Genomic DNA, 12991 nt, shown 5'->3' with positions numbered 1-12991 from the left:
GTCCCATGTCTTCTGGTTTTTCCTTTTTCTTTAAATCATGAAAGATTGGCCGGGCACGGTGGCTCACGCCTGTATTCCCAGCACTTTGGGAGGCCGAGGTGGGCGGATCTTGAGGTCAGGAGATTGAGACCGTCCTGGCTAACACAGTGAAACCCCGTCTCTACTAAAAAAAATACAAAAAAATACAAAAAAATTAGCCAGGTATGGTGGCAGGTGCCTGTAGTCCCAGCTACTCGGAAGGCTGAGGCAGGAGAATGCCACAAATCCGGGGAGGCAGAGCTTGCAGTGAGCCGAGATCACGCCACTGCACTCCAGCCTGGGTGACAGAGGGAGACTCCATCTCAAAAAAAAAAAAAAAACATGAAAGATTGAGGTGCTTGGCCAGGCGTGGTGCCTCACACCTGTAATCCCCGCACTTTGGGAGGCCAAGGTGGGTGGATCACTTGAGGTTGGGAGTTCGAGACCAGCCTGGCCAACATGGAGAAACCCCATCTCTACTAAAAATACAAAATTAGCCGGGTGTGGTGATGCATGCCTGTAATCCCAGCTACTCAGGAGGCTGAGGCAGGAGAATCAGTTGAACCCAGGAGGCAGAGGTTGTGGTGAGCCGAGATCACGCCATTGCACTCCAGCCTGGGCAACAAGAGGGAAACTCCATCTCAAAAAAAAAAAAAAGAGAGATTGAAGTATATATGATGGCTTCAGATCAATGTTTTCCTAAAAACTGGAACCCAGCAGACCCCGCTAAAGCCCTCCTTTCTCATGCTCTCCTGCCCCTCTCCTACACTGCCCCCTGCCCTTGGCTGAGCTCCAGGACTGACAGCCCCACTTCTCCCTCACCCCAGACTGCGGCATGAATGTGCACCATAAATGCCGGGAGAAGGTGGCCAACCTCTGCGGCATCAACCAGAAGCTCTTGGCCGAGGCCTTGAACCAAGTCACCCAGGTGGGCAGATGCTATGGGGACCCTGGACACAGGGCAGTGGGGTCAGGGACAGTCAAGGCTCACAGCCACTGCTGGGGAGCCACAGACAGCCAGGGTATATTTAGACCCAGGACTCTACTTTGGGAAGATCCAACTCAAGAATTTAGGCAGCAGAGGAAGGGGGCCTTTTTTTCATGAGAAATTCATTATTCAAGCAGTTCTTTCCTTGAGGGTAAACCTGGGGACCACAGGATTGGGTGTTGGAACACTTTGAACTTAGACTTTGGGTGTGGACGTTTGTACATGGGTGGGGCTTGAGGGATGCCACAAAACCTAAAGGTAAAATTTTAGAATCAATCAGAAATGAAGCTAAATAGTCAAATAAAATCTATTGAGTGAGTGGTTGGGAAGGTAGGGTTCCGTTTACAAAACTTCTGTTCGTAATCAGAGCCTTTCAGACCACTGAGGCTTCTCTGGGCTCCGGGAAGAGTGTGCTTGTGTACGTGCAGCCCGAGTAGGAGGCCTGGGCTGTGCCCCTGTTGTCTCCTCTTGGTATTGAGGGTGGAGTTATACCTGGGGGTCTTCCTTCTGGGCTAGGGGTTCTGATAATGGTCTGACCATCTGGCCCCCCACCTCTGCTCCCTCCCCAGAGAGCCTCCCGGAGATCAGACTCGGCCTCCTCAGAGCCTGTTGGGATATACCAGGGTTTCGAGAAGAAGACCGGAGTCGCTGGGGAGGACTCGCAAGGTGAAGCTGGGTCCATTGGCCCTGTACAGTTTGTATTCCCCCTGAGGCCAAAGAAAGGGGACTGTCCTTCCTTCCGTTGTCAAGTGAGACATGGGAGGAACCCCCGGCCCTGGGGAGTGAGCCTCTTCCTCTCTGAGACCCCTTCCCCCAGCCTACCCTGGGCCCTGGGGAGGGGAGTTGTGTAGACTGAGACCCCGGTCTGAGGAGGTGCCGTCTCTCGGGCAGACAACAGTGGGACCTACGGCAAGATCTGGGAGGGCAGCAGCAAGTGCAACATCAACAACTTCATCTTCCACAAGGTCCTGGGCAAAGGCAGCTTCGGGAAGGTGAGGGCTGTGGGCCGGGCACCTGCTTCCCACCTCACCCTGGCTGCTTCCCACTTAGGTGGCTGAGGCGGGAGTCTGAATTGGGCTGTGGCCCCTGCCCCGTCCTCCCCTGCTCAGCACCCGTGCCTCCCCATCAGGTGCTGCTTGGAGAGCTGAAGGGCAGAGGAGAGTACTTTGCCGTCAAGGCCCTCAAGAAGGATGTAGTCCTGATCGACGACGACGTGGAATGCACCATGGTTGAGAAGCGGGTGCTGACGCTCGCCGCAGAAAATCCCTTTCTCACCCACCTCATCTGCACCTTCCAGACCAAGGTGCCTGGGCCTCCTGCCGTCACCGCCCCATGCCACAGCCATGTCCCACAGCCCCTCAGCCCCTCTAAGTCAGGGCTGTGTCTCCCACTCAGGCCACTTAAAGCAGGGCCATGCTTTCCCCCTCATGCCTCCCAGGGCAGAGTTGTCCCCCTCAGCCAGGGCCTGTCCCTGCTGTTTCCTGTTGGGGATTGGCCCCAGTGGCCCTGAGTGAGGGAGCCTCCTGCCTGTTCCTCACCCCTGCTCACCACCCTCCCCACCCCAGGACCACCTGTTCTTTGTGATGGAGTTCCTCAACGGGGGGGACCTGATGTACCACATCCAGGACAAAGGCCGCTTTGAACTCTACCGTGCCACGTATGTGAGGGACATGGTGGGGAAGGGCCCAGCATGGAGGAAGGGCCACTGGCTCAGAACCCACTGCCAGTCTGCCCTCCATGCCTTCTTCCCTCTCCCTAGAAAAGCCAGCCTGGGCTAGAGCAGCAGCTGGGGAGATGTGGGGGTAGCCTGGGTCCACAACACACAGGAAGCCATGGGTGGCAAGTGAGCTGCGGCTGGGGGCTCAGTGCAAATACTCTGGGTCCTGGCCCCTCTGCGGGCCACAGCCAGGGCAGCCTTGCAAATGGTGGTCTTACATGACACAGGACACCGGACCCTGGTGCATGGCCCCCAGACCTGCTTTTCCCCATTCACATGCCCTCCCACCCCAAACTAACCGTGTGTGTGTGCATGCATGCAAACACATGTGTACATGCATATAAATGCATACACTCTTAGAGAACTGGCTCACTGAGAGCTTTCCCTTCAGAACTTTCTGCCTGGGCTACCAGCCCCCACTTACCTGATACAAGATGTACTTGATCATGCTTAGGTTGTCCGTGGAGTTATTTGCAGCATTTCTTGCCCCTGGAAGTGGGGATGAGGGCCCGAGGAGAAGCAGAGGCTGCTCGGCAGAGATCCTAGAACACTTTGTCTCTCTCTCTTGCCCAGGTTTTATGCAGCTGAGATAATCTGTGGACTGCAGTTTCTACACAGCAAGGGCATCATTTACAGGTGCAGGGGTTAGGGCAGCGGGGGGCTCTTGGGAGGGGAGGCTCCAGCCCCATCATATCTTCTGAAATGCTGCAAGCAGGATTCCCCCAACTCCAGTTCCTTCTCTGCTGGAAATCAATCTTTAGCTGGGGATTTGCCTAAATCTCCCACCCTGGTGCGAGCATTCCTGTGGCCCCCATTTGAGGCTGGCTTAGCTCCAGGAACTAGGAACTCACTGCCCATATTTGACACCATCGCCCCGCCCATCCTTGGAGCCATCAGTCTCACTCGGAAGACCCATCAAGCCATCTAAGCTTCCACTAGAAGAGACTGGTTCCATAAAGTCTCATCTAATAAGTTATGATTCTATCCTATGGTAGAAACTGTACACCCACCAAAAAGGCTGCGGCCAGGCTCTGTGTACTGACGTGGGATAATGCCAAGACACACTGTTAAATGGAAAACCAACCTGTGGGAGAGTGTGTATCGAATATTAGCATTCAGGCTTTAAAACGTGGGAGAGAGGCTGGGTGCGATGGCTCATGCCTGTAATCCCAGCAATTTGGGAGGCCGAGGTGGATGGATCACCTGAGGTCACGAGTTTGAGACCAGCCTGACCAACACGGTGAAACCCTGTCTCTACTAAAAAATACAAAAATTAGCTGGGCATGGTGGTGGATGCCTGTAATCTCAGCTACTCAGGAGGCTGAGGCAGGAGAATTGCTTGAACCCGGGAGGCAGAGGTTGCAGTGAGCCAAGATTGCACCACTGCATTCCAGCCTGGGTGACACAGCCAGACTCCATCTCAAAAAAAAAAAAAAAAAAAAAGTGGGAGCAAGCTGCATGCTGCCATATGCTTGTCCACGCCTAGAATTGCTCTAAGGAGAGCCTGGTGATTGAGCTCAGTGGAAGGCAGACTTTGTACTGTTTGCCATTTCTAGTTCCCATATGCATAAAGTATCTACTCAAATGACTAATTACTAAATATAGACATGGTCCCCACCTTTGGGGGGTAGACAAAACTGAACCTGGGGATCACTTCTGCTGCCGACTGCTAGGGGACCCTGGACAAGTGACATCACCTGTTTGAGCCCCATTTGGGTTTCAGGAAGTAGGGCGGTGTGTGCCCAGCGTTTAGCACACAGTAGGGGACTTGCAGGAAGCACCTGTTTTTAGGATCTCTTTCTCCTGCTTCCTTTTCTCTTTCTCATTCCCTTGTACTCTTGGGGACAGTCCTGGACTAATATGGCTGAAAATTAGGACATGGCGGGCAGGGTGGGGAAGGAGAAGAAATGGCCCCTGCTGACTCTTACCTGTCCCCTGTCCTTAGGGACCTCAAACTGGACAATGTGCTGCTGGACCGGGATGGCCATATCAAGATTGCCGACTTTGGGATGTGCAAAGAGAATATATTCGGGGAGAACCGGGCCAGCACCTTCTGCGGCACTCCTGACTATATCGCCCCTGAGGTGAGCTGATACTCTTCCATACCCCCGCTCAGTCAGGCACCTTGCCTCCCCACGGTGGGCGGAGGAAGGCTTCCCAAGGGCAGTGAGGTCCAAGCCAAAGCCCATAGGCTGAGGTGGCCTGGCTAGGGCTCGTGCCCAGGGGCCCCTCTCAGCCCCAGCACCTCAGCTCCTGCTGACCTGCTCCCCCTCAGATCCTACAGGGCCTGAAGTACACATTCTCAGTGGACTGGTGGTCTTTCGGGGTCCTTCTGTATGAGATGCTCATTGGCCAGTCCCCCTTCCATGGTGATGATGAGGATGAACTCTTCGAGTCCATCCGTGTGGACACACCGCATTATCCCCGCTGGATCACCAAGGAGTCCAAGGACATCCTGGAGAAGGTGCAGGCCCTGGGCTGGGCTGGGCTGGGCTGGGGCAGGGGCAGGGGCTGGCAGACACTGGGCTTTGGGTGAGGAGCTTCCTGTCTCTGGAATGGCAGCCTCAGTGGTGCCACAGTCCTAACATACAGGGTATTGCTCTCTCACCATGTTCCCAGGAACTCCTGTCGAGTCCTGTGCATGGAATCAGCCTGACATGGTGACTAAGGGCCCAGGGTCAGGAGACAGACAGACCCGAGGCCAAACGCTGGCTCTGCTTGGGACTAGCTGGTCACAACCTCTTAGAGTTCGTCTCCTTATCTGCAAAATGAGGCTATGAGCAGTCTTGCCTCACAGAGTTGTTGGGAAGAAAATAGAAACATACGATGCTCAGCTGTCAGCCAGGCAGATAGTAAATAATAAAAAGTCCCATTAGCAAAGTCGTGGATGTCCAGCCCAGAGCCTGTCATCTCTGGGGAAACTGGGAGCACTGCATGCCAGAGTGGCCTCCCTCAGCCCCACTGTTCCCCAGGCTGACTGCGGGGCTGGGGCAAGCCTGGCTTTGCATCCCTGGGCCTGCTGGGGATTTGCTGAAGCTCCAATTTCCCATGGCCCTCGGGTGCTAACCTGGGTTGCTGGGTTGCAGCTCTTTGAAAGAGAACCGACCAAGAGGCTGGGAGTGACCGGAAACATCAAAATCCACCCCTTCTTCAAGACCATAAACTGGACTCTGCTGGAAAAGCGGAGGTTGGAGCCACCCTTCAGGCCCAAAGTGGTACGTGATCCTGCCCTGCACTGTCTTCGGGCTGGGCTCCTCCTCCTCTGCCCTCCCTCTCTCCTACATCTCTCACACGCTTTCCACCTCTCCCTTCTTCCAGCAAGTCTACTTCCCTGAGCTCCACAGCATGTTCAGTCACAGCTGCTGCCCTTGTATTCTCATCCTCTCCCTCCTGACTCAGTCAGCACACACTGGGGATTGTGGATCCCACTGTATGCACAGGACCCTGTTTTGGGAAATAGAGTTAAAACCTCATGTTATTACTCCATTCAATCCATTCTCCAATACATATGGGGAGTCCCGGGTCCCTGTTGAATGCAGAGCACAGTGCTTGGCTGCACAGCAAAGTGGGAGACACAGTCCCAGAACCGGAGGAGTTTGCAGCTAGTTGGAGAGATAAGAAACTTGCACACCGATGACAATTTGTGATACGAGATGACAGCCTAAGAGATACCCCAGGACACATGATCAGTTGCTATTGAGTGGGTCTGTCAGCAGGAGCCCAGGCGGCAGAGAAGAGGGTGGGTCTGAGAGGCCCCCTTGGAAGAAGTGAGACTAGCAGGGCTGGGAGGTCTGAGAGGCTCCCTTGGAAGAAGTGAGACAAGGGACAGCTGGGAGGCATTCCAGGTGGAAGAGGGGATGGTTCACTCAAAGGCCCAGAATCTACAGGGCCACCAAGGAACCAGCCTGAGAGCAGAAGCAAGTGTGGCCCCTCTGTGACCACAGTTCTTCCTTCCCACTCCCTTTGTCTCCTTTGATTCCCCTCCTCCACCAGGGCACACAGTTCCCACTGGGCAGCCTGTGTAATGCACCCCACATTTGTGCTTTGAGGCTACAGAGCACTTCCCCTACACCAAGGACCTCAAACTCAGACGTGTCCTGGCTGAGCATGTAACTGACAGGCTAGGCCAGCTGCAAGAAAATCACACAGCCTGCTTTCAGTCTCACTTTTGATAGATTTCCTTCTCTGCACTAAGAAACACAAAGCAGGTGTGATGTACCCCTTCTCAGTGGGGCAGGGGCTGTCCAGGGGGCTCTCATCACCAAGAGTGGGCAGGAAGTAGGCCCACGGCTGCTTTAATCTGCCAGTTTTCAAAAGAAGCTGGAAATCTGGATTTTATGTTGCATTGTTCAATTTTAAAATATAGGTTCAGGCTGGGCGCGGTGGCCCACACCAGTACTTTGGGAGGCTGAGGCAGGCAGATCACCTGAGGTCAGGAGTTCGAGACCAGCCTGGCCAACATAGTGAAACCGTCTCTACTACAAAAAATACCAAAAAATCAGCCAGTTACGGTGGCGCGTGCCTGTAATCCCAGCTACTCAGGAGGCTGAGGCAGGAGAATCGCTTGAACCCGGGAGGCGGAGGTTGCAGTGAACCGAGATCATGCCGCTGCACTCTAGCCTGGGCAACAGAGTGAGACTCCATCTCAAAATATATACATCAATAAAAATAAATTAAATAAATAAATAAATAAATAAATAAAATACAGGTTGAAATTCCATTAAAACCCAGTTCAAGCTGAAATGATCATACTTGCCAGTTCAGTTTGGCCAAAGGGCCACCAGCTTGCGGTCTCTCTGTGTGACCATCCCATCACATTATTAGAAGCAGAGAATCAGCAAATTTCTTCTGTCAACAGCCTGATAGTATATATTTTGGACTTTTCAGGCTTGAAAAGCAGTCACAGACAGTACATCAACAAATGGGCATGGTTGTGTATTACAAAAGCTTTATTTATGGAAAGTGAAATTTGAATTTCACCTAATTTTCATGTCATGAAATATTTTTCTTTTGTTTTTTTTTTTCCAACCACTTAAAAATGCGAAAGCCATTCTTAGCTTGTGGGCCCCACAAAAACAGATGGTGAGTGAGATTTGGCCTCCATGGGCTGTGATTTGGTGGCCCCTGAGCAGGAGGCTACCACCTCTCCTCACCCAGGCCCAGAGCTCCCTGGTCACTTTCCTCCTCCTCTTGGGGAAATGGCAGCCTCTTTCCCTTGGGGCTCCTTTTAGGCTGCTAGGGGAGGCTCCCTTTTCTGTTCTGGGTGAGGACAGCTCTGGCCTGGCCCAGCCCTGCAGGGACTCCAGCCTGGGGTGTCTGGAGGGCCATTCCCTACGTCCTGTTCGCTCACCCCTGCCCTCTGCTTGTAGAAGTCCCCCAGAGACTACAGCAACTTCGACCAGGAGTTCCTGAATGAGAAGGCGCGCCTCTCCTACAGCGACAAGAACCTTATCGACTCCATGGACCAGTCTGCGTTTGCCGGCTTCTCCTTTGTGAATCCCAAATTCGAGCACCTCCTGGAAGACTGAGGTTCCTGGACAGAGTAGGCTAGCCCCGCCCTCCACCCACATCTGACCCCTCCCCATGATAAGCACCAGAAGGACTGTGGTGACTTCTGCTGCTGGCCCCGCCCCTGCCCCCAGAGCGGCCTTGGCTCCTGTCTGGCCAGGCTCTCATGGTACTTCCTCTGTGAACTGTGTGTGAATCTGCTTTTCCTCTGCTCTCGGAGGGAAATTGTAAATCCTGTGTTTCATTACTTGAATGTAGTTATCTATTGAAAATATATATTATATATATAGACATATATATATATAATAGGCTGTATATATTGCTCAGTAGAGAAAAACCATGGGGGACTGGTGACATGTTGATCTTTTTCAAAAAAATATATGTACGACAAAAAAAAAAAAAAAAAGGAGCACAAGCTGTTTGAACCACCAGGTTCTTTTATTTGTGTCTAAATAAACAACAAATGGTACCAACCTGGTTGTCAGGACACATTTGTCCCAGGAAGCTGGTGGCGGCCACTCCCACTTTTGGCAGCACTGGTCCGGAAGCTAACTGCTGGGCCTTCATGCAAATGTGTTTGTATTTATGGGTTTCCTCTGGCCCAGGACCCTGGGCCTAAAGCAGACTTTTCCAGGTGGCTACAGGGAGCCCCAGATGTCTCTGTGGGGTGATGGGGCCAGCTGTAGCTGTCTCTGGAAGGGCAGAGAAGTAGAAGGCATAAGCAGAGGCTTTGAGGCTGGCCCCAGATGAGGGAGGAGAGGAAGAAAATACAGCTCAGGCTTCAGGCATATCTGGATTTAAATCACAGAGTAGCCAAAGGATGTGGGCACGTTACTTGATCATTTTAAGCCTCAGTATTGGGTGGGCGTGGTGGCTCACACCGATAATCCTAGCCCTTTGGGAGGCTGAGGTGGGAGGATTGCCTGAGCCGAGGAGTTTGAGACCAACCTGGACAACATAGCGAGACCCTGTCTCTTTAAAAAAAAAAAAAAGAAGGAATAAAAGGCTCAGTTTCCTCTAAAATGGGCGCAAGGCAAGGAGACCATAGCTGTAACTCCTCATCTCATTACCATTTATCCCTGCCTTTGCCGCAGAGGAGTCTGTGTCTAAGTTCTAGAATCTATATCATAGCAGCTTTTGCCTACCTGGGGAAGGAGACACAGGCAGGGTGGGAGAGAAAGGTGGAAAAATGCTGAGTGACCGGGCCAAGGTTGACAGACGTGCTCCAGTGTGCCTGTCGTGCAGGTGAGGAATGGCTCCAGGAGACCAGGAGGCGCCGGCATCCCCCCTGAGTGTGCTCAGCTGGAGACAGTGAGTCTGCTCTGCCCTCCTCCCCACCGACTCCATGTCTCCCCCTCTCCTGGCTTTTCATTGCTTCCGCCTCCCTCACTACCTCTCCCTCTTTCTGTTCCCGCCCTGCTGTCTCGGGCACCGGTCTCAGGCAGAGCCTGCTCTTCAGACCCTCTGGTCTAGCCCTGGCCCTCTGTCCCTAGAGGGGGGTGAGACACTCCTAGCACCAGATTGGCTGGCCTGGGCAGCCAAGCAGCTGACTTCCAGCAAGTTCATTTTTCTGGGCTTAGGTACAAGTTTCCACAACTGGAGAGGGCGGGATGGTATGGGGCTGGTGCTGGCTCAGGGAGGGGGCTGCAGGGATGGGGGCCAAACTTTCCCCAAAGAGACCAAATGTCCCCTTCTCCCCACCTCCTATCTTAGGAAAACTTCCTCTTGAATTCCTGCTCTGCCTTGGGCCAGCCTGGGTGTCCAGGACAGCAGGGAAAACCTCAGAAGTGCTTGTCCCGTGGGTTCACAGGTGGAGGAACTGGCAGCATGGCATGGGCTCTGTTCTGGGACACTGGGGCTGTAGGAGCCCAGAGGAGGTGCCTGGGGGCCCCCTGTTCCCTGCTTCTGCCACAACACACACATTCCCCAGGAACCCCATGGAGCCATTCAGAGGGAGGTTAGAACAAAAACGTGGTTGGTGTCTGAACTCAGAGCTTCCCAACATCCTCCTGAAGCACCAAAGTGGAGCCTGGCACCTCGAGCCCAGTTTTCTCCAGTGTGGAACGGGGGAATAGCTTGTTTATCAGCCAGAGGCAGTGGAGGGTGGTGGGAAGAACATGGTGCCTGGAATCAGAAGCCTGGGGTTTGAATTCCGCTCTGCCGCCTACATACCATGCACTTGAGTTCTTTCATGGGCCTCAGTTTCCTCATCTGTAAAACCAGACCATTAATCCCCTGCCTCATGGAACTGACTCTGGTGGGCCCTTGTAGGACTGTTGCTGATACTCAGTGGTGCCAGGCAGAGCCCAGGAAAGGACAGGGGCTGTGCCCGTGAGGTCCACCTCAAGCAGCCCAGGACAGGAAGCAGCTGCTAAGGACACTGCCAAATCACCTGGGAGGCTACACCATTCCAGGCCGGTTCCCAGCCATTGGGTGGGTGCCAGGCCTGATCCAGCAGCCTCAGGAAATGCCTCTTATGGCTGGGCCCTGAACCACACTTTTGCTGGGACCTGGGGACCCTGAAGCAGGCAGACTGCCCTCTGCCTCCCACCTGCCAAGTAGGTATTCGAGCAGCAGCCAGCCTGGTCCCCCTGTGCAAGGACCAAACAGAGCTGGGTCCCCCATCAGTGCTGGGCGGAGCGTCATGGGTGCAGGAGGGCCTGAAGGCAGGAGCACGGGCTTGGCTACTAGACAGCCCTGGGTTCGAACTGTGCATGTCCCTGGTTGTGTGACCTCAGTAAATGACTTAATCTTCCAGCACCCTAACTTCCTCTACTGTAAAATGGGGATTGCTATGATGGCTGCTGTGGACTGTGACGATGCCTCTAAGTGCAGGGCATGAGCTCAGCATGCACTAGGTGCATAGGAAACAGCAGCCACTGTGACCCCCTGCTCTGGTGGGATGAAACATGCTCAGGAGAGCAGACCTGTCCACTGCACACTGCACTTCGAGTGCAAGCCCTCTAACTGGACTGCAGGTGGGCAGTTAAATGCACCCACCCATGACCCAGTGGTGCCTTTCAGGCAGAGCTACCTGGGAACTTCACCCAAGGGCCCCAGGAGGCTTGCCAGGAAGTCCACCACTGCATGGATTAATTGGGAAAAACGGGAAGCAAGCAGAAGGCCCAGCAGCCAGGGAACTGGTTAAATACTCCCCTGGCGTGGAAAGTGGTGCAGGGCCAAGTGATCGGCAAAAAGAGCCATTGAGAGAATCAAAGATGCAGCCAGATTCTACCCTGTGGTTCCATGGGCCAGCTCATGAAGGCACCCAAAGTCTCAGGCACAGGGAAGGGCTGCAGAGATGAAGGACGGACGGACGGACGGACGGATGGATGGGTGGGTGAATGAATTAATGAATGAATGAATGGACTGTCCAGACCCCAGGTCCCTTTAAGGCAGTGGCTCTCAAATTCAGCATGTACTGGTCCTGCGTCAAGTTCTAACCAGCGGGTCTCAGTCCTGGCTGTCACTGGAAGCCGATGCCAGGCTGCCCTGGTCTACTTACGTGGTGATCTGCGGAGGGCCCGGGCATCCGTACTTTGAAAGCTGCCCCCTGCGGTCCCACCTGCTCCAAGATCCAGAGCCAGTTGGGGAATCTGCATTTTGCCCAGTCACCCTGGTGAAGCCAGAAAATGCTACTCTGAACAGGCCACACCCTGGAAGGCGAAGTCAACCGCCTGTACGGCCCAGCCGCGGCCCGCAGAGGCCCGAGCACCCGCTCCGCAACCTGCGCGGAAGACCACGGGCGGAGGATTGGTGGCCAGGAAGGGACAGTGCGGAAAGCATGCGGCCCCAGCTGGGCTACAGCGCCCTCTGGCGGCCAGAAGGCTCGCGGGCGCCGCGGAGGCCGCAGACCCCAGTAGGGGAGGACCTCCGTGGAAGGGAGCGCTGGCGTTCCCACTTCATGTCACTACTCCCTGGGGAAATATTTCAACAAAGAGATACTGGGGGACCATTTTGGAGAGGTTCAGAGATGTGGAGGTTACAGCTAGACAGCTCCCCGGTATTTTTAGAATCCCCAGACGGCCCTAAATTCAACCATTCCAACGTCACAGCCACATTCACCCATTTATTATTTATTAATTTATTTAGAGATAGGGTCTTGACCTGTCACCCAGGCTAGGGTGCAGTGGTGCCATCACAGCTCACTGCAGCCTCGACCTCGTGGGCTTCTCAAGCAATCCTCCCACCCTCAGCCTCCCGAGTAGCTAGGACCACAGGCATGTGCCACCCTGCCTGGCTAATTTTGTATTTTTGGTAGAGATGGGGTTTCACCAAGTTACCCAGACAGGTCTCAAATTCCTGAGCTCAAGCAATCCTCCCATCTCGACCTCCCAAAGTGGTGGGATTACGGGCGTGAGCCACCATGCCCATGAGCTCACTGTGCACCTGCTTCTTCCTTGGCCTCCCTCCAAGCTGGATGGGATCTTCAGCTCCCTCCTGCACCCTGACTGTGCCCAGCACATGACCCCGGACGACTACCCTGTGTGATGCCAGAGGCTGGGGAGCTGGTTGTGGTTTCCTGAGTCCTGACCATCCTCCCAGGCACTTTATCTCCTTAGGTTGGGGCAGGGGGAGATACATGCAGCTGAAAATATAAGACCCGGCAGCAAAGAAAGGGAATGGGGACAAAGAAAGGCCCCCAAAGGTGAGAGCCAGGTCTGAGGCAGCACAGCTCAGACCAGGCCAGACGTGTGAGGTTTGGGGCACTCCTTGGGTCTAGTTGTCAGATTGAATCAGCCCTTCACATAACCTCAGTG

General features: G+C 54.1%; 1 protein-coding gene across 2 annotated transcripts in view; it reads left to right on the top strand.

Moving 5' to 3' along the window:
- PRKCD (protein kinase C delta) overlaps positions 1-8705 on the top strand; it is a 31411-nt gene extending 22706 nt beyond the window's left edge. For both annotated transcript variants that reach the window (XM_007984572.3, XM_007984571.3), the window contains 10 exons: positions 846-946; positions 1576-1672; positions 1898-1998; positions 2136-2309; positions 2572-2663; positions 3297-3359; positions 4669-4807; positions 4999-5187; positions 5810-5938; positions 8093-8705. In XM_007984572.3, the coding sequence (XP_007982763.1) occupies positions 846-946; positions 1576-1672; positions 1898-1998; positions 2136-2309; positions 2572-2663; positions 3297-3359; positions 4669-4807; positions 4999-5187; positions 5810-5938; positions 8093-8251 (1244 nt within the window). In that variant the 3' untranslated portion in view covers positions 8252-8705. The remainder of the gene's footprint in view (positions 1-845; positions 947-1575; positions 1673-1897; positions 1999-2135; positions 2310-2571; positions 2664-3296; positions 3360-4668; positions 4808-4998; positions 5188-5809; positions 5939-8092) is intronic.
- The last annotated feature ends 4286 nt before the right edge of the window (positions 8706-12991 follow it).

The sequence above is a fragment of the Chlorocebus sabaeus genome, chromosome 22, assembly GCF_047675955.1.
Source record: "Chlorocebus sabaeus isolate Y175 chromosome 22, mChlSab1.0.hap1, whole genome shotgun sequence".
NCBI classification, from domain to species: domain Eukaryota; kingdom Metazoa; phylum Chordata; class Mammalia; order Primates; family Cercopithecidae; genus Chlorocebus; species Chlorocebus sabaeus.
This window is presented reverse-complemented; position numbering and strand designations above follow the sequence as displayed.